Here is a 20,369-nt window from a genome sequence, read left to right on the forward strand (position 1 = left end):
TAACTATTTAGAAAAGCAAGTTCCAAAAATGAGTCATTTGTTTATATTCCATGGAAGACAACCCACACAGACTGATTCTAATGTACAAGTTTAACATTTATCTGTGTATTCACAGAAATAAACAAGATATTAGAAAAGACAAATTATTTTGTTGTTCAGTTATGTTACAGCAAGGAAGTTGCACTTGAGAGTGTTTGCACTGAACCTTGTGAATCGTGCGCGAGCCGGAGCACTTCCGTTCACACCAGACACGCATTTCTCCACACCGGTCGACAAGCACCTCTGCTCCTCAGCTGTCGTTTACTCACATTTAGAGCTGTTTTTTAATCATGCTCTCTCTCTCTTGCTCTCTCTCTCTGTTTGCGTGTGTGTTTTGACACCCCTCCCGCATCCCCTATAGCCAGTCCACTTTGTGTCTCTCTCTTTCTTGTGTTGGTGTGTGCGTGTGCGTGTGTCTGTGTCTGTGTGTGTGTGTGTGTGTGTGTGTGTGTGTGTGTCTGTCTATGTCTGTGTGTCTGTATCTGTGTGTATCTTCATCTCTCTCGCGCTCTGTTTAGATACTGACAAAAACGTTGTTTCATGTGTGACTTCCTGCCAGGATTTACCCGATCGCTCGCGGCTCGCGCAAAAAATAGACCAGACGCTGAAACGATCGCTGCAGGGCGCGAGCCGGCCGTGGAGGTGCGCGTCTGGTGTGAACGACACAATCGGTTAACATGGGCGCCGAAAGGAAACAGGCTCTGCTTCTCGGCGCTTCGCGGCTATTCGCGGCGCTTCGGCGTCCGGTGTGTTCCCGGCGTTAGGCACCGTGAACTGTGTAACTGCATGATACATGTGATTATTATAACCTGCTTTCACAAATTACTGGCAAATTTAAATTCTGGCCTATGCACATCTTTCTCTTTTGAATTAACTGGACCTGTAAAACATTATAAAAGGAAAATATTTCTTCTTTAACTCCTCCTTAAAGATCATACAAACTAGTTACTTACACTTCACAAATAATAGACACACCCAATCAAACAGTACAATACCACTCACTAAAAACACAGAAGACAAAGACGGGTAAACTTACAGTCAAGCTTTGATCCTGAAGAGAGGTTGATGGAGGCATAAATCAGATTAGCAGTCAGTAGCGAAGGCTGAAATCTTTGAGTAGCACTTCCGGTCAAATATGGCGAACCGGTAGATGCGCGTCTTCATTAGAGAACCGTGGGGTCTGTCTGACCTTGAATCCAACATCCAACATATTTACAAGCCACCCGATGTAATTAAAAGAAACGAACAATAGCTAGCCGAAACTACTTCATCAACAGCCAGATCAGATTTTGCTAGCTAAAGAGTTAGCATCGTACCTCGCGCTAGCTTAGCGGCTAACAGCTAACTTGCACTTTTTCATTAAGGCACGTACCTGTACAGACAAGGTCTGGACTAAAACGTCCAGCCGAATTAGATAAACCTCGGTAAGGAACGTGTGTCAAGGCGTTTAAACCTGCTGCTGTCATTATTTCCTCTCCAACCGTCCTAAGATGTCACTCCCTCGGTCCTTCTCCGCTCATCTGCTCCACTGGCTCCCGTTTCTCTTCATCCCATAATGCATCTCACAACAGCTATCACTCATTGGCCGCGATAATGACAAAAAAAACGTATAGAGTGGAAAGTAAAGGAGTGTTCCGTGTCCCTACATAGACTACTATGTGTATTAAAATCAGGTTTGAAGTTTGTTAACACTTACAGTTTACAGCATGATGACTATAAGCATTTAAGCCGGGTGTCCCCAGTCGCTATAGATTTCTGTTACACACGACAATATCCTGGTTTTTACCATTCCATTTGAAATTATCACAGTTTTCATCACAATTAAAACAATTAATTAATTAAATTTAATTCACTGAGCTTATTGTCAATACTTGCATAGCCTAGACCAGCGATTACCAAACTGAATGCCAAAGCAGAGTTTTTAAAGCATTTCCCAATGTAATTCTATAAGAAGGTGGGAAATTCGTCAATTCAGTGCAAATACTTAATACATCCATATCAACATAACAGGTTTGTAAAATTGGAAAAATAAAGAACGATTTATTTATTTATTAATAGTTAATTTATTAAAAGTTCACAGCCCACCTGCAGAACTAATAGCACACTTGAGGGACACAGCCCAAACGTTCAGATTTGTGTAATAACCTCTGGCTGCAGCCCTCAAATACGGGTGGGACCAGATGTGGGCCAGTAATTGATTAGAGCCAAAATAAACAAAATCTAAAACAAACAATGTACCACATGTCTTAATCCAACTGATTTGTCGGTGTTTTTAAGCGAATGTTATCAAGGCTCTCCAACTTCGTCGTAGTCTAATTGATGAAATGTTTGTATATTTCTAAGTCAGGACCATTTATCTAGAATGGATTGTCACAATTAAGTTACTATAAGTAACTTTTGGTCATAACATAATTTTCATGACAATATCTTTAAAAAAAAAGTTATGTTTTGTATGCATAGTATTGGTACTTGGTCAGGGAAGGCCAGAGCTACAGGTTTATCCAATCAGCTTTCTTGTAGGCGGGGTTATTGTCACACTCTGACAGGGCTGCTGACAGATGTACTAACAAACACAATTTAAACAGTAATTGTGGTGAGTGTTAGAAAAGAAGCTCCTCTTAGCGTTGGTAAAACAACTTCAGAAAGAAAGAAAATTCAATAAATAATAATCGACGATTCTTTATTCCCTTTCTAAATGTAAATTTGAATGATGAACAAACAAGTTGGAGTTGTTTTCTTATATCCATATTCGTCTGTGGAAGCGATTCAGAAAGGAAAACTTTAGCTTCATTCACACACGCACAGAATTGTTGTAAATAAAACATTTATTAAATGAGCCATTTAAAAAGTGCTTACTTAAAAAGTTAGACCAATGAGCTTCCAGTTTCATAAGTGATCCATATAAAGTATACAGTATAAAGAAGCACAATCTCTCAGCAGATATTGATAATGAAATATTTTATGTTATTTTTTACTTTTCATTGGGCTTGTCTGGAGCAGCAGGATTTCACTTGAATAGTGAATTTTTTTTCTAATAACACTTTAAAGAGCACAAAATTAAAAGACATAATTTGATATATAATTTAGTAGTGATTTAGATAGCATGCTCCTTGTTCCTTTGGGTAAGTATATGATTGCCTAATTAATATTCTGCTACTTGGAGTACCATAATTAGATTTAATAATAACGACTCTCCCTCCATTTACAGTGGTGTAATAAAGTGAAACATGTAACCATTTACATATATGTACTCACCTCATAAAAAGGCAATTGATAAGACATATATTGGCAGAATATTCAGGTACTTATTTAACCACTATATGTTACAGCAGTAAAACAGGCGTGGAATATTTTACAACAAAACATTGTGCTTTGACAAAAATTAAATTGGCATATTGAAAATGCACAGTTGTACATGAAGAGCTGAAGAACGTCGGTAAAAATATTTTTATACACTGTACAGAGGTACATCAACACACACACACACACACACACACACACACACTGTACATGAAAGTAAAGATAAAATGGTTCATACAAACAGTATTATCACACTCACAAATATACCCATTTTCAAGCATAAAAACTGAAACGTCAAAATGTAATCATTTATTACAGTGCATTAAGTATCAAAGTTAGTTCAGTTATGTGAAATGCCACTTTTCTTTCAAGTTAAAGTGCTTTTAGTAATATTACTTAAAATATTTACCACAATGGGCAAGAAGAGACATTCATATCAAAGAGCACAATATTTCCAGGTGCAAAAAGTAACAGTGTTAGAAACTATCGGGTACATAAAATATGATACATTCCTTTAAAATCCTCCGTTAAAAAAATAGTATGGTTCCAGTATTTTTTGCCAACAGTTGCAGGTAATTTATTCATTAAAAAAAGTAAAGAAAACAGTACTTTGATTCAGTGTTTACCATCCATATCAGGAGTTCAACTGCACTGCAAAACTCATCGTATCCTGTCAGTTTGTCTGTAATTGAGTTCCTACTGTAATAAAAGATGTAATGCTTTGTGTTCTGAATCCCTCTCTGTTCAAGGAGATGTTCCTATCACTGTAAGGCCTTATTGTAGACAGAATTGACCTTATAGGAGGATTTTTGCAGTTTTTGCAGTGCTTCCAAAAATGAGAATGAATTTAAAAAATGTCTTGATCGAGGACGTGATGCTGGGTTTGCTCCCTCTGAAGTTGTATGTAGATCTTCAGTGTGTTGTGGTTGAAGTGTGCGTTGTTGCAACAAAAGGGCACCCAGGTGTTTTTTTATTCATGTGTGTAGGCGTACAGTATGTACAGGGAGGATGTTATTCTCCGGAGAGTTCTTTCTTTGTTGAGCGGCTTGCTTCTCTTCCTGTGTGTATCTCATCTCAGTTTCACATCTGCAACGTCTTCCTGTGTTTAACTGCATTCACACATTACTTATACGCACACTCAGGGGGCTGCTATCTCTAATGCGCCCCCTTTCTCGGCCCCTCTCTTCCCCCCTGTAGCTCTCCTCTAGTCGCATCTTCTCAGGGTCCTTCCCATCCTCCTTGCTGCCATGATAACGCGATGCCTGTGATGCAGGGCTCGGTGGCAGGGCCTGCTTGAAAAGGGGCGGGGTTTTGGTTTTGGCCACTTTGTCAAAGAAGGCGAAATCAGCCACATACTTTCCAGAAGGAGAGAGGGAAACAACAGGGGGAAACTCGTAGCCCCAGAGGATCTCATCCGGAAGGTAGGACGTTCGAACCTGGCAGGTAGCAGAGGTCGGCTCGACTGTAGCGCTCATGATCACCAGCAGCTCAAAGTCCGCCAGCTCGGGGTCTGTCCAGCCGCCACCTGGAGAGCAGAGCGGACCTTAGATTAAACAGTAAGCTAATAGGCCAGTCCTATGTTGACATAGTGTTTTCCTCCTTTCCACACAGAAAATTTCAAGCTGTTTCCACCGCTTGGGGTCAGTGTTACACTCAGAAAAACAACTGTAAAATTTAATTTAGAAGATAATTATGGCTAACAGACACCCAGCAACATCCCGATTCATTCTCAGTCCATTATTTACTTTCCTTTAAGTTTCCTTTGGTCTCCACTGATCCCTGAAGTAAGTATCAAGCTTGTTAGCTGCTAAATGCTCAACTATGTTTACCAGCTAGTTGCTAACATCGTCTAGTGGTTGGTGTCGGATTTTTTGCTTTGAAAACAGCTGGCTGGATGATGTAATCTTTATAAACATCAGCTGAATGCAGACTCTTTAGGTCATGGACAAGATTTTGGGGGACGAAAGCTTCCTGGTTTCTGTTTGCAGTTTGAGTAACATTGTCCAGACGCTAAAGCACGATTGGACATCGCTCCAAAGGTTATAGCACGTTTGGACGATAGCTGATGGGTTTTGAGCCTGAGGTTGGTGAGAACACAGTTGCAGGGAATAAAAACCATAACCATCACCAAATAAAAGCAAAACGGCCCCAAAGAGCTGGGGAGAACTTTAATGTAAGGTGATAACTCTCTGTGTTGTTGTCGGTATATTGCCAGTTCTGTTGTCTCTTATAATTGTCCATGGATGTTTAAATGATCATATAAATTATAAGCCAGAGTGCTTTGTATTTCAGAGGTCAAATTCCTGAGTCTCAGTCACAGATTCATTCAGTAAAAAGACAGTTAGTATGTAAGTTAGGAGAGACACGGACAAGCAATAACACATCCTGAAATTTCCAAAACACCCCACGTAGAGTCTGTTTCCACAAACAATTGCCCGGATCTCACACACACACACACACACACACACAAACACAAACAAAACTATTTCCTAAATTTAAAAAAACACGCACTAAAGTAAAAGTTGCTGCATGTTGGAGACTTTCCAATTAAAAATATATTATAAAAAATATAGCAGAATATACTCGTCGTCCATCCACTCAGAACCCCCATAACACAAAGGACACACTAGCGGACATATGCACTGAAACGAGCACACACCTGCATCAACAGGCCTCACTCAGAATGCAGACTCTGTCATCTGTCTAAACAGTCCTTCCCCTAACCCAGACCCAGCAACACTCCCACCAGAGTAAAAAACACCAGGTTTCGCAACTGCTTTTACACAATGCAACCCTGATTGAGGGATTCTCTTTATCAGTCCATTGTGGGTGGTTCAAAGGAATCCGTTTGCATTGGACCACTGGTCTGAAGTATCCCGAGAACTAACGCAAGGGTTGCCATGAAACTTTTCTCAAGTGCTAGCAAGAGCGCTAACAAGAGGTTCACATTTCTGTTGTTGCCTGACATGTCTTCACAACTAGTGGATGGATTGCCCGCTATTTGGTTCAGACATTAATAGCCACTTTTATTGTAATAACCTGGGTGATATTCTGTTTCATGCACTATCAGGCCAATAAACAAAATACCTTTAAGATTTATAACATTCCCATCAGCCTCAGCTGTACTTTATGTTATGCTAATTGGCAAAGGTTAGCATGCTGGAATGTTATGCTAACACCTCTTCCTAAGTGCAAGTAGTTGTCCAGGTATAGTTCTAGTGACCTTGCACTGCAATGACATTGTTTTGTTTTTTTGGTGTTGCTTTTGATTTCTCCCTCAGCAAATGAAATACAGCACAAGCGTGAAACTCAACAAACGAGCATCATGTTGCTCAGCCTGTTAGCTAATAGCCAACGCATATTAGCTCATTTTCATTTAGAGAAATCTAAATTATTTGATCTTCACAAGCTCATTTGCGTTATTCCCACTGAAGAAATCGGCTTAGGCAATAAAAATGTAAAACCTGCTTAACATTTGTATGTTTGTAGAAGTGTGGGCATGTTAGCATGAGGATGTTAGCATTATGCAAGTGCATTAAGTACAGCCTTAAATAGCTGGTAAATGGCTTTGGACTTAGCTTAAGTTTAGTCATAACATCTATCCCAATCAAATAGCTAGTAGGTTTGAATTATGTGCATGAATCAATATTAATTTCTCTTACTGACAGCCCCCTGTTACAGCAGCAATCGTTGACACCCCACCACAATGGCAATCTGATGGTTTTAGCTCCCCGTTACAGCGGCAGCTGTCCCCAGAGCTCCCCGAGCAAAGCTACCATAGCACAACCAGCTAATAAACTACTTATCATTAGCTAATAATAGTCTGTGGAAGCTCTGGCAGGTCTCGGTAGTTACCAGTAGCTTCATGGATAGGTCTCGGTAGCCTCCAAAAGTAATAATAACTATTACTAATGCTATAACTACATATAACTAGCTATTATTAGCTCTGGTAGCTACCAGAAGCTCCATGTAGTAAAAGAAGAAATGGTCAAAATCATGGGCGCTGCTGATTGGCCAAAGAGGACTGCTGGGAATCCGCGCTCGATTGCTCTTCCTCAGTTTCAAATAAATACATTCATATTGAATTCAAGCATTTTTGTTAGTCATCGGTGGCAGCAGAGTTTGATTATCACTCATAGGAAGTGAAAGCTCTCTGAATCAGTCAGTGATTATGTTCCATGCAGTGGGTGCAAACACCTACAATCTAGTGAGTGATTTGGCTCCCACGCAGTCTAACCTAAGGACTGTCTCCACAGTGTGATGCCCTCATTATTCAGTTACTCACATAATGCCAACCAGTTTTACAATCTGCTGCACCTGAAGCCAGTATTTAGGTTTTTTTCAGATCAGACAACATAATATAACACACCTGTAGTAAAGCCACCATTGGCAGCACTTTATTGTCCCTAAATAATCAGGTATCAGCAGGTTTTATGTCACTTCTTTTATCCTTATAAGGGCATCACTTCCTTGATTCATGACAGGAAACCACCAAGAAGAAGCAACACTGAGGACCTGGCAGCAAAACGCAGCTACGGTTACAGCTTGCACTCAGAACAAGGATTATAGGAGTACTATGGACTTTATAATGAGTGCTGTAATGAAATCCGTTAAATATGGCTACTTTTAAGAGCCATTTAGGCACAGGAAGTTCAGGATTCATTACAGACAGACTGATCATAAAGACAAGAAGAAGGGGTTTAGCTGAAGGGGATTTAACGATATCTGATAGAAAAGATGGACGCTCATAAGAAGTTATAGGACAGGAAATAAATGTATTATATTAAGAGGTCATTAGTGAAAGGAAATGGTAGTAACTCAACAGAAAATCAAGTATGTCAAGTGCGGCCAAGAGTAGATCTGCGAGCGTAAATATCGCAGCACTGATGCCTTTGAGACTTCCAGTGCTGAGAGGTCTGTGCTGCTGTAAGTGGATCTGCGCAGGCTTCGTGTCAGCACCCCAGACTGTACTGCATTGTGCTCTAATGAGGGGTGTCTTTGGCGATCTCTCTCACACACATTCCAGCCAGAAAATACCCTCTCCTTCAGTGCCAAGCCAGCCCAACTCTGGACAGCAAGAGGCAGCCAAGCACGCAGCACATGACCGTAAATACCAGCACACCTACAGACACATACTTACTGATTGTACTGTATATACAGTTATTCTCAAGAAATATTGATTTCAATGAAAGATAATGACCATTTCTGAGAGGTTACAATACAATTTTTCACATGTATATTAATAAAAACAAACCATTGCAGGTGTTCATATATGTTCTCAACTACCGACCTGCCAATATGGGCTCCATTCTGCATCATTTACCTCACTAAACTCTGATGTTGTAACATGTTGTAAATTTAAAATACTAATAATATAATAATTGCCCATTCAGAGCTTTGGTGACCAAAGACAGACTGCAAGTATCAAAATTCGAGTGACACATTAGCCAAAATCAGCATGCTTAAGCGCCACATTGGCACTGCACCTATTTGGGTGCCAATTTTTGTTGTGCTAGCATGCTAGCATGATGGACAAAGCTTGGTTTTTTTGGACTATCTTTTGCATTTTTTGGCTGAAATTGTAGCCGGCACTTCACCTAGCAGGCGAAATTCAACATGATTAAAATTTCTACTGTACACCCTGATGAGGATTGCTTACAAGTTTGTTTTTTGGCCTATTTCTGAACTGTGTGGCTGTGCAGAGAACCTATATCTTGTAAAGGGTCCCTAAGTCTTACCTGAGTTACTATAAACTGACCAAACTAATAGGCTTTGTGTTGAAGTGTAGTTTCTTCTTGATATTTGTTTATCAGACCTGCCAAACAACTTGACACAACAGCCATAATCTACCTTTCGCTGCCCAGGCCCTGAGGGGGCTGTTGTCGTCGATGATGTGGTAGAAAGTCAGGGGGATGATGAGGAAGGGGCTATCGCTGGACGTGTCCACCTGGAAAGGCACATTGCGCTGGTCCAGCCGTACCGTCTCGCCCTCCTTTGTCAGGGATGTCTGAAGCAACTTCCCCGTCACCTGGGAGCCAAGATGGAGTCAGTAAATGTAGCCAAGAGGTTGCAGAAGGCATCCTGTAACCAAAAGGCCTCAGGTTTAATACCTGCAATGGCCAAATCTTCATGAAGGCAATGTGTCCTTGAGTGTGGCATTGACTGACATGCCCAGTCACTAAGATCTGGGTTCAGGTGCATCAAAAACAGGAGTTATTTTTGATATAATAACTAGTGATTATTGGGACAACACTCACACAACCCCATTAGAAATGAAAAATACTAAAATGCCCATAAACGACGTGCATACCTGGCACCCTAACAGCAGGCTTTTGCGCATGTTGGCCACTCGGATCATGAGGCATGGCCGACCCTCGTGATTTGACACAACAGCATGTTGACTAAACTTCACTGTCTCGCCTCTCTTCTTTGGACGAGCTACCTGCAAGAGGGAAAGAAGAACAAACAAGAAGGAAGATGGAAAACATTTCAAAGTCTTGGTCAGGAAGGCTACATGATTATACCTGTAAAAACATATTGTAAACACTACTCATTACCCCAGTGATCATCTACAAGGCCCCTTTCTGAAGGTTGTTAGATTTCAACTGTTTAAAGAACCTTGCTTTTGACAGATAAGATAGTTATAATCAGCATGTGACAATCAGTAAGCGTTACTGATAACCAAGAAGTTGATTGCTGACAGTGCTGATAAGAGCAATGAGACTGAGTGAGTAAAGTAAGACCTTCTAAGGGTGAGTGGGTTTGAGGCCCCATCCATTTAGGCCCAAGAAGATACTTTAAGGGCAGATCATGTAAGTATTTTTGTACATTTTGAAATAATGTTTTCAATATATGCATATATATGTTATATATGCATAACAGCATTTGGTGTAAATGGTTCCAATATAAAGCTACTCATAAAAGAGGGTTTTATCCTGTACTACATGTACATTAAAGTGACCAAAGCTAAATGTGTAACTTTTTTAACTGGGATTAAAGGGCAATCCTTACACAACAGAGACTAATTATTGTACTATTCAGCTGTTTTACAGTTTATACTGAGTAAAGAAATGTCCAGTTAGATGCCCCAGTAATGTAATAAAAGATGAACAGCAAATTCAAATTGGTTAAAAACTTCTATTTGCGTTGATTGGAAGGTTTCTTAGCCTCAACCCCGCCCCCCCCCCCCCCCCCCCCAGCCCCCCAGTGGTAGAATATGATGCAATGCATGCCATTAATATCTTTTTCCACCGCTTTAACATGCATCTACTCCAAACTGCATCTGACTACCTTAGCAAGAAAGGTGCCAGTGATGAAGATCTCCATCACCATCGTGATGACCAGCTGAAAGATGAGCAGTACAATGGCGACAGGACACTCCTCAGTGATGCACCGAAAACCGTAGCCAATAGTTGTTTGAGACTCCAGAGAGAAGAGGAAGGCTCCTGTCAGGGTCTTCACCTCCATTACACATGGGGTATGGTTGGAGGGGGGGTCGAACTCTGGAGGAAGGGAGAAAGAACAAAAGATCTTCGGTTTGGGGTGCAAAACAAATTATCAAGGAACATTTTGATCCCTCTTTCAATGTACTGTAAGGTCTTTCTCATGCTCTCTCAGCGATTGAAAACTGTATTCCTGTGTCTTCTTTCTGTAACCATTCACAAAAAAGTACTCATAGTTATTGGGTTATTTAATTACAGGAGGTCAAAGGGCTTGGATAAAGGAAGTTGGTCTTTTACTATGTTTCCTGGTCTTGTGAAGAGGAAGGGATGGCAGTAGCAGCTCTGCAAGACCCTGTTGCCTGTGTGAACCACAGGCTGTATAAATGGTGTGAACACCCTAAAGTGCTAGTCGCAGCAGTTCAGCAAGGCAGCGGTGTCACTTACATGGTGTTTCTACATAAAAGTCAAAGGATCACTTGTGTCATTTACTCTCTGGGGACCATTAATGTGAATCAAAATTTGTGCTTAACCATCATGTGGATATAGAGATATTTCACCGGAGACACGACAACTTTGATCTGTTGGTGGCGCTAGATGACAAGTCAGGGAATCACCAAAGTAATTCCGATTCATTTTATAGGGACCATGGATGGAGAATACTTTACTGACAAACTGGTGTTGCCAAAACAAGACGTGCCAGACTAAAAATCAAGCAAGAAAGCACTATTATTGCTGCTATAGCAGTGCTGTGGTATTGCCTTGGGATACTAGACCCACTCAGACATTTGATTGCATGCTCAAACATAAATCTCCACTATAAAGATTCTCCCTGTCTCCTCCTTACCCAGCAGATCTCCATGCACCATTGCTACCAGGTACCAAAGCACTCCAAACACGAACCAGGTCCCAGCAAAGGTGGCCGAAAAGAGAAAGAACTTATATCGCCATTGCATATCCAGGAAAGTCGTCCAGAGGTCACGGAGGTACAGCGCCCCTCGGCCGCTAACATGCTCGATGCGCACATTGCTTCGTCCATCTTTGGAGAGGACCCGACGCCTTCTTCGCAGCGCATTAGGCCCTCCAGCTTCTTTTCCTCCACCAGCTGCACCAGCACCTATGGTCCCCCCTGTGGATCCCAGCAGGGGCTTGGTGATGTCAGTCTGCGTCTGAGAGTGGCATACTTTTTGAGGAGAGGAGCCTTCAGAGGAGGGAGGAGTGGCTGAGGTCATGGCTGGTGCTACAGGGGGTTGGAGACAGAAACATGACACATCAGGAGATCAGGAGAGTGGGTAAAGAGGGTATAGATGAAAAGACAAAGAGAGGTAAGGTGGCGAGAAAAAAGGGCACAAGTTGTATGGGCAGTAAGATCAAGTTAACAGCAGGGGAGTCCAAATGAAAAGGTGCAGAATGCTTGAAAAAGGATAAATGAGACATTTTATAACCCCAGGAATGGGAAAAATGAGTGGAACATTTGAAGAGGAGAAGAAGAAGAAGGGGATTAGAAGCACATTTTTCAACTGGACAGTGTTCTGGCTGTCCACGGTGGTCCATTTAAGCACCCCTTTCTCCTTTCACAGGAGGCAGCTGGCCTTGTCAAAATAAAAGCCCCCTTTCAGCATGAAGGCACAGCTGCTCTTTCACATTAAAAGCTCGATAGTGCAGGCTCATTCACGTGTCGGTTACACAAGACAGCGACTGAATTGAGATGAGGAAACATTGGTGGTGGTTACTCCACATGAAAAATATTACGAAAGAGAAGTCTTTAAGTCCGAATCAAGGCTCTACCCTTCACTTCTGGGCCTGTTTGTACCTGACTCGAGATCTCAATTATGAAGCTGTTGCAGCAGATGCGACAAGCAGTTTTTGAGAAGTTGTCATCTTTGGAGAACTGCACAAAAAGTCAGTCAACACCCCTGTCCATGGACTACAGTGAGCAAAGCAAGGTTCATCGTGTAGAAAAATGTTTGGTCTGCACAGAGCCCTGACCTATACACCATCCAAGACCTTTGGGTTGGATTGAAGGGCCATCGTCTAACAAGGCCTTGTAAATTCACTTCCTCAAAAATGTAACTAAATGTTGTGGGACACATACTTAATATCTTTGATGGAGGACACTGTGCTTTACATTGGTATGTAGCTAGCTGCTACAGCTTGTGGGTTTCCACATGACACAACGACAAGAATGGTTGGTGCCAGATTCAATGTGTGCGAATGTTCTTGTGGTAACTCACATAATTTAGATCTGACTCCAACTGAAACCACGTAGTCTGTGAAGGTTCTCAGTCATCCAGGTCAAGCTTAATCCACTTAGCTTTAGTCGTCTTTGTTTGAGGTACACAAGGATGCAATAAAAGCTTAACAGCATTGCATGGGAACCTTGCCACCAACTAGCATTTTGGTGTTGTTCTTGGGAAGTGGCACAGACACACAAGCACACAGGTATATTGCTAACAATGTGGTAGGCACCTTATCCAGTCTATGCTCTTGTTATAGTCCATGCACAAGTACATATCAGGCTGATGTTGGGCCACCAAGTGTCCCCAGAACAGATTCTATGTATCTTGGTATATATCGTACAAGTCCACAAGAACTGTACTGGAGGGATGGACAACACTCTTCAAGAAGACATTCCCTGATTTGGTGTTTTGATGATTCAAAACTTCTGTACAAATCTCCCACAGATGTACAATTGGGTTTGGATCTGATGATTGCAAGGGCCTTTGCGTAAGATTCACATCATTTTTAAATTCGTCAAACCATTCAGTGACCTCTTGTGCCATATTGATTGGGACACTGTCATCCTGGGGTGAACGCCTCCATCAGAACAGATATGTTTCATCACAGAATAAAGACAACCAATTACAACTTTTGTATCGAATGCACTGTCCTCTGTGGACAAGTGGGCCCAAGCCTTGCCAACAAAAGCCCCCCAGGACATAACAGACCTTGCATACCCTTACTGAAGGGGTCAAGCATCCAGGTTGTCCTTGAATGTGTCAATATTTGTTTGTTAAATATGGCTGACTAGAATAAGGGATGGTGGTTGTATGCAAATGCAACTCAACCTCAAACCTAAGTGCCTTTTGTCATTTGAGAAGTGTCACATAAAAGCCTGTGTCTGAGAATGGTGGTGTAAAGTGATGGGATGAGTCAGTATGGAAGTGTCTGTGGGTGTCAAAATGTCAGCAGTATATTGACATAATGAGAAGCCTCCATCCCACCCCTGGGTGTCATGGACACTTATTGTCACTGTATGGGTTGTCCCTTGTACACCACTAGCAGTTTTACCCTGAACTGGGCCGCAGTTTGTCTTTCTCCACATCCTTTTTTTTTCTTTCTCTCACTCACTGTTGACTAAATAGCCCTTTTGTTTCAAACTGCCTCTGCTTTCCGGAGCGAATATAACAAAACCAAAAACAAAACAACACAAACAAAAGCTCAAGAACCAAGGCGATCTGATATGCTCTGTCCTTTCCTGTCCTTTCTGACCCTTCTCTCTCCTCCCTCCACGCTGGAGCTCACACTGAGTGAATGAATAGAGATCTGTTGTTGATGTCTGTGCTCTGAATACTAAGATGTGGAGGGGGAGAGAAGGGAGGGAGGCGGGGTCAAGAGGAGGCCCATGTGATTGGCCGTGTCCATCTCCAGCTGAACTCTGAACCCTGCAGAGCTCCTGCCTACACATACAGTAAACACACACTCGTGTATTGGACATATAGACCTTTTGAACAGTTAGAAAGCAATACAATACCATTCATTGTCCGGAGGAATGTTTGGTTTGCAAAGCAATGCCATTACAGGCAACTTGCTGTTGAACATTTAAGGGATGTAGCTGGAGTTGGTCAATATATTTTTCATGTTATTAACGATTCACTTGAAAGGCCCAAACCAATAGTACATAAATAACCACTTCCCAATGTCCCTTTCCTGTCTTAGGCACTCAGTCCATAGCAAATCTGTTCCTTAATTACGTCACCTTACAAAATTTTATTGCCAATTTGTAATAATTTATACCTGTATTGAGATAGTTTCTAACCCCTCTGCTTTGACCGTAGAGCACTCTGGGTCAACTCTTCTAGTTGTTAGATGTAACATATCACTTAAGGTGACGTGACTTGGGAGCTGTGGCTCAGAGGTATAGCGGGTCTACCACTTACCAGAACATCTGCAATTCGACCCCTGGCTCCTCTCGTCTGTACGTCATCCCCAAGTATCCCTGAGCAAAATACGGCATCCCAAGTTGATCCAAACTTCTGTGTGTGGATTAATTAAATATATGTGTGAATGTTGACCGCCAGTGAATGGATTTTGAGTGGTCAGAAGACAAGAAAGCCAGTGTATGAATGCTGTCAATTATTTTTGAGTTGACTTGACTACTATTAGTATACACATCCGTCAGACACAGAGCAGCGTTAGCATTAGCATCTTTCTGGCCCTCTTAAGAATGTAAGACCAATACTTCACCTTTTGGCTCTTTTTTGTCCCGACCAACTCGTAAGGGACGCATCTGACTCTTAAGCTAGTTGCTTACTTTGTCTTTGTCTGTTTTGTGCTTTGCAGGTGGATTAAAGTTTTCAGCATTTCTGCTGAATAGAGCAATCTATCTGGAAACAAGTTTGACGAGCGAGGTGAGAGTTAAACAAAACAATACATTTGCAGTTTTTAAAAGCAACCAACAGTAAGATGAAAGTAGCTAAAACTCTTGGTACTTTTAAGGCAATTGCAGAGTTGAAAGATCATTTTCTGAGGGCATACTGTCAAGCGTCTCTTCTCACATTATCCATCGAAATGGGATCCATTGTTTAGAAAAAGATTAGTTCAGCAAAGGTGTGGTTCATATACTTGTTTACAAGAGCTTTTGGACAACAGTGATGATGATCCTTAACTCATTAATGGAATTGGTCTTCTTATGGGATTTGGCGCTAAAAAGAATAATGATACCACTATTATTCTTCAACACTATCTACTGTAACTAGTTCTATAAAACATACAAAGTAAGTTATGTCAATGTTAGTAGAGCCAAAACAATATTTAGGAACTGTATCAGTCTGGCTGACAGTAACGCTGATAGACTTCCTCTCTTGTAAAATGACTTTTCCCACTCATTTGACAACCACGCTCAAGGTTAGGATCTCTTCCTCTCTGTCCGGCTCTCCATCCCTCTCCTTCCCTCTGTCCTGTGTGCACAAGAATCCTTTGTTTTCGAGGAGATGAAAGGGACAAAAGCCACCATTGAAAAATACGACTGGATGAGCGAGTGAGTGAAAAAGAGAGCAAGTTAGACGGGCAGAGGAGAACGGTACGGAGTGTAAAGTGTGTGTGTGTGTGTGTGTTTGCGACTGCGTTTGATCGTGTGTGAGTATGCGGTGCTTGACATTTTGAGGGGGTAGAGATGGGGGGAAGAAGAGAGAGAGTAATTGGTTTCGGGTGACAAAAGGAGTGAAAGAGGAAGAGGAGAAATGGACGGTGAAGGAGTGAGGAAGGGGTACTTTGGGTGAAAGTGGAGGAAATAGATTGGTGACAAAAGACGGTCATTAGTATTCCAGAGGAGAGTAATCCCTTCCAACCAGTGCCCCTGTCCAGTGTCCACAGCCATAAAGAACTCCCTGCAGCCAGTACATTGCACTGAAAAGACTCAATACAACAAATGTTGAATGGCTGTGACCAGTGTCCACACCACAGCAGCCTCTGCACTGGACTGAAAGGATTGTCTAAACATCAACACAGGCCATGCCAAGAAGGCATCTGCTCAGCCAACACAAGACATTAGAACCCAAACTTACTGGAGCCAAACTAAGCAGTACACATGCCATACAAATGAGCTGCTGTTTTGTCAATGTGTGGTTTCACACAGAATATTTTTTAGACAATTTAATTAAGAGAGAAAGAGAGCTTTTAATTAGCCAATTTTTTAGTCCTTCAATTTCCGGTTCAGTCTTAACTTCCTGTCGCCATTGCTAGCTATTGTAAAAGTAAAATAATGCAATACGACCTGCTGCCAACACATTCCCCACAGATATCGGGTTTAAAAAAGCTTTCTTTGGCGCAATATCACCTATGACGTAAACTCGCATACAATACAGCTCGTTCAACTACCTTACTGTGTGTAGCAGCATTACATTAGCTCGATGCTTCTATATTGCAGGTAGTATCTAGTACAAATTGTTGTACAGGTTTACTTTTCATATTTTTTTGTTAGTTTTGTTTCATGCTACCAGCACATTTGGCACAAAGTCACCTATGATGTAAACTAGCTTACAATTAGCTTACAGCTCGTTCAACTAGCTTGCTGTCAGTAGCAGAGGTACATTAGCTTGATGCTTTTTCATTGCAATTGTGTAGGTTTTTGTTTATTACTCTAAGTTTCAAGTAGACATTGTTGTATAGGTTTACTTTTCATATTTTTTTGTTAGTTTTGTTTCCTGCTGCCAGCACATTTGGCACAAAGTAACCTATGATGTAAACTAGCTTACAATTACCTTACAGCTCGTTCAACTAGCTTGCTGTCTGTAGCAGAGGTACATCAGCTTGATATTTTTATATTGCAATTGTGTAGGTTTTTGTTGGCAGTAGAATTGTTGTATAGGTTTGTTTTATTGTTATTTTTGGTTTGTTCATTCTATTACCATGTTCAAAATAAAGATACTAATCATTTAATTTATAAACATTATTTTGTGTTGTATCAAACTATCACTAAACCATTTTGTCTGACTTTGTGATAATATATATTTAATGAGTAATTTAATATTGAGATATCAGCTTCTTACACAATAACAAGCCCCTGTCATTGGAAACCGGAGTATATGAGGTAAATTACACACTTTTTTAAGTACTTTTTACTTAAACAAATTTCACTATAAAAGCAGACGGGGCTGCAGAGAACTTAACCACATCTAAGTTTACTAAGGTGAATTTCTCCTACAATTTTGGAAAGCCCAAAAAGCATGGTTCAATCATTGTTTAAACATCAACAAAATGAATGGCTTTCATGATAACCACATGTAGCAGATTAGAAAATATAAATTTACAGCCAATGTTTGGGTGCACAAAGGCGGCAGTTCGCTTTAAAAGAGCTAGTTTGTGTAATGCAGCAACATCTGAGGGCAGAGGTGGTGTCACTAAAGAGAGAGGCGTTAAAAACTCAATTGGGTTGAACAGAACAGTTACACCGTGAATACAATATCGCGATATTGCACATGAAATGAGACAGAATATGACGGGAGAGTTCTTCGGAGCCTGCCTATTTGATCAGCTCCATAAAGCTGGTCAATGACTGACGGTCCATTTCTGAAAGCAACAAAACTTGACCAGTGTTTCTAACATCAGATAGATGTGGGGGAAGATGCTGTTTGACCAACTGAGAAAAACACGTTCTCCTTAATTTCCATCTATATTATAATCTAATCAAAGCAGCAATTATTTTCCACCTAAAAACAATGGATCAATTAAAGTACAGCAGCTGTATATAAACTATTCTCTATCAGTTTAGCTTTAACTAACATTTATACCTTTTACATTCAACAACAGGAAGCGCATTTGACTAGTTTACACAGTGATTTGTCTTAAGGTGTCTGTGTCCAGCAGTCTGTCCAAACCTCCATCTAAAACCTCCCCCGAGCCACTCGCCTTCACTTCCTCAGCCCAGAATTAGAAGTAGAAGAGTTACGACACTGACCCAAATTAAACAATGTGAGCAGACAGAGCAGCTGTTGGTTACCAGGCTGTAATTTAAGACTGACTTTAACCATCTTCTTACAAGTCAGTCGTAGCCAAATGTCTGTCTCTGTGCTGTAAATCTGAGTCTACTACTGTGGAGGATTCTTCAATGAGAAGACGTGATTTGTTTTGACTAAAGGTTTCCGAGCCAAAACTTTCTGTGGACTCAGAGTCCAAACACCTGTTTTGTAAAACCCTCTTTTCTGCACTTCTATTATTCAGCAACTTCTTGCATAGCTGCAACTCAAGCTCAAATATACGAATCCTACAGCTATTAGAAAGTGTATTTATTTAATTATCTATAGAAACCATATTTATTTGTTATGGCTATACATGCAGGAGTTAGGTTAAAATGTATCTTGTCTGCCAAACTTTCACATATGTCTGTATTAAATATAGTAGGATTTTTCATGTACGTTTTGAATTTTTTCATACATTTTATAAAACTTTTTTTGTATATTTTTTCATAAATTTTGTTCATGTTTTTTTCTGAATTTTTCACATCCTTTTTTGAATTTTTTCGTGTATTTTTTCGTGTATTTTAGTGATGCCACTAAGCTAATACAGTACCATATACTGCCATGCAATAGTCAGACACAGTGGTACAGATTTCACAGAGGACCCCTTTCCATTGTGCCTAATGGCATATATCCCTCTGCTGCGTAAGCACAACACAGTAGATGCAGCAAGACATGTTTAAACGTTAACCTCGATCCTGGAGTCAAAAACTGATTATTCCTCACAGCCAATAAAAGTAAAAGACACAAGAAAAATATGACAGACAAAACAAGATGTTAGAGAAATATCAACAGAGGAGTATTATAAGAAAATCACAGGTAATACAGATAAAGTAGTCCATTAAGAAATACACACGATATTGCAGAGGTTTTTGGTTAGGTGCATTAGATGACGTTGAACTAAGATGACCGCACAAAAGTAGAAAATAAAGTAAATGCACAAAAAAAAAGAGGTGAGAAGAAGAAGAAATTGCTACAAAAGATGTAAAACTGATTTAACACTGTTATTGTGTCTCTTACCTTTCTGTTGATGTGTAACAGAAGTTCACTTTGACCACAGCTTTGCAACGTGAAGATGTAACTAATTTCACTGTCCGGCAGACATGTGAAAAAGACAGATACAACTGTTGGGAAAAAAAAAGATTTAAAAAAGGTGAAACTTCACGGTTTTGAACGACGCGCACTTGTTGACAGCTCGAGCATGTTTTTAAACCACCTCTAACTTTGACATCGCATTGTTTGCATTGTTTTCTCTTGCAGGTCTTCTACGGTGTTGTCATCGTGTATTTTAAAAAGGAAAAAGTCTCAGATAAAAAAACCCGGTCAGGAGAGAGGCCAGTGGTCAGCCAGTGTCTCCCAGCACACTGGTACTGGCAGTACCGGTTCTGTCTCACTGTTACTGGGTCATTATGTAATCAGATGAGCACTTCTTCTTCTCGCATGTGGAGCTGAGAGGGATCCCTGTTTGAGAGCTCGGACGCGGAGAAGTTAAAGAAGCCTGCGATGTCCACTCCTCCAGGACCCCCCCTGAACGCCTCTCTATATAAACCCAAAACTATTCACACAGCCGCTGTTTCACGACATTTTTAATTCATTAATTCAACTCTCCTCCCAGCTTCTCCTCCCACCCTCCCTCTCCGAGTCTCTCCCTCACTGTACAACATAAATGGGCCTCTTTGTTGCGAGGCCTCCTCCGCTGTTTCAGCCTTTGTCAACTTTCTCATGTAAATGTTTGATGGTTATAAGATACAAGCCGGGAAGTTGTCGCACTGAGACGGAGGTATTTACAAATCAAAGACATGAAAAAAAAACAGGGCTCTTTTCTTGTGCTCTTGGCTCCCTGCAGTTTTGCGTT

General features: G+C 40.9%; 1 protein-coding gene across 1 annotated transcript; it reads right to left on the reverse strand.

The window, feature by feature from the left end:
* Positions 1–2,130: 2,130 nt before the first annotated feature.
* kcnj10a (potassium inwardly rectifying channel subfamily J member 10a) lies at positions 2,131–19,702 on the reverse strand. The gene is made up of 6 exons (XM_069672081.1): positions 19,535–19,702; positions 11,626–12,018; positions 10,630–10,841; positions 9,650–9,781; positions 9,190–9,367; positions 2,131–4,864 (listed from the first exon to the last, which is right to left on the reverse strand). The coding sequence occupies exons 2-6, from the start codon at positions 12,008–12,010 to the stop codon at positions 4,455–4,457; spliced, it is 1,317 nt and encodes a 438-aa protein (XP_069528182.1). The 5' UTR covers positions 12,011–12,018; positions 19,535–19,702; the 3' UTR covers positions 2,131–4,454.
* Between the last annotated feature and the right edge of the window lie 667 nt (positions 19,703–20,369).

Source organism: Semicossyphus pulcher, unplaced genomic scaffold (genome assembly GCF_022749685.1).
Source record: "Semicossyphus pulcher isolate SPU_LCO1_2020_fin unplaced genomic scaffold, fSemPul1.0.p SCAF_21, whole genome shotgun sequence".
In the NCBI taxonomy this organism is placed as follows: domain Eukaryota; kingdom Metazoa; phylum Chordata; class Actinopteri; order Labriformes; family Labridae; genus Semicossyphus; species Semicossyphus pulcher.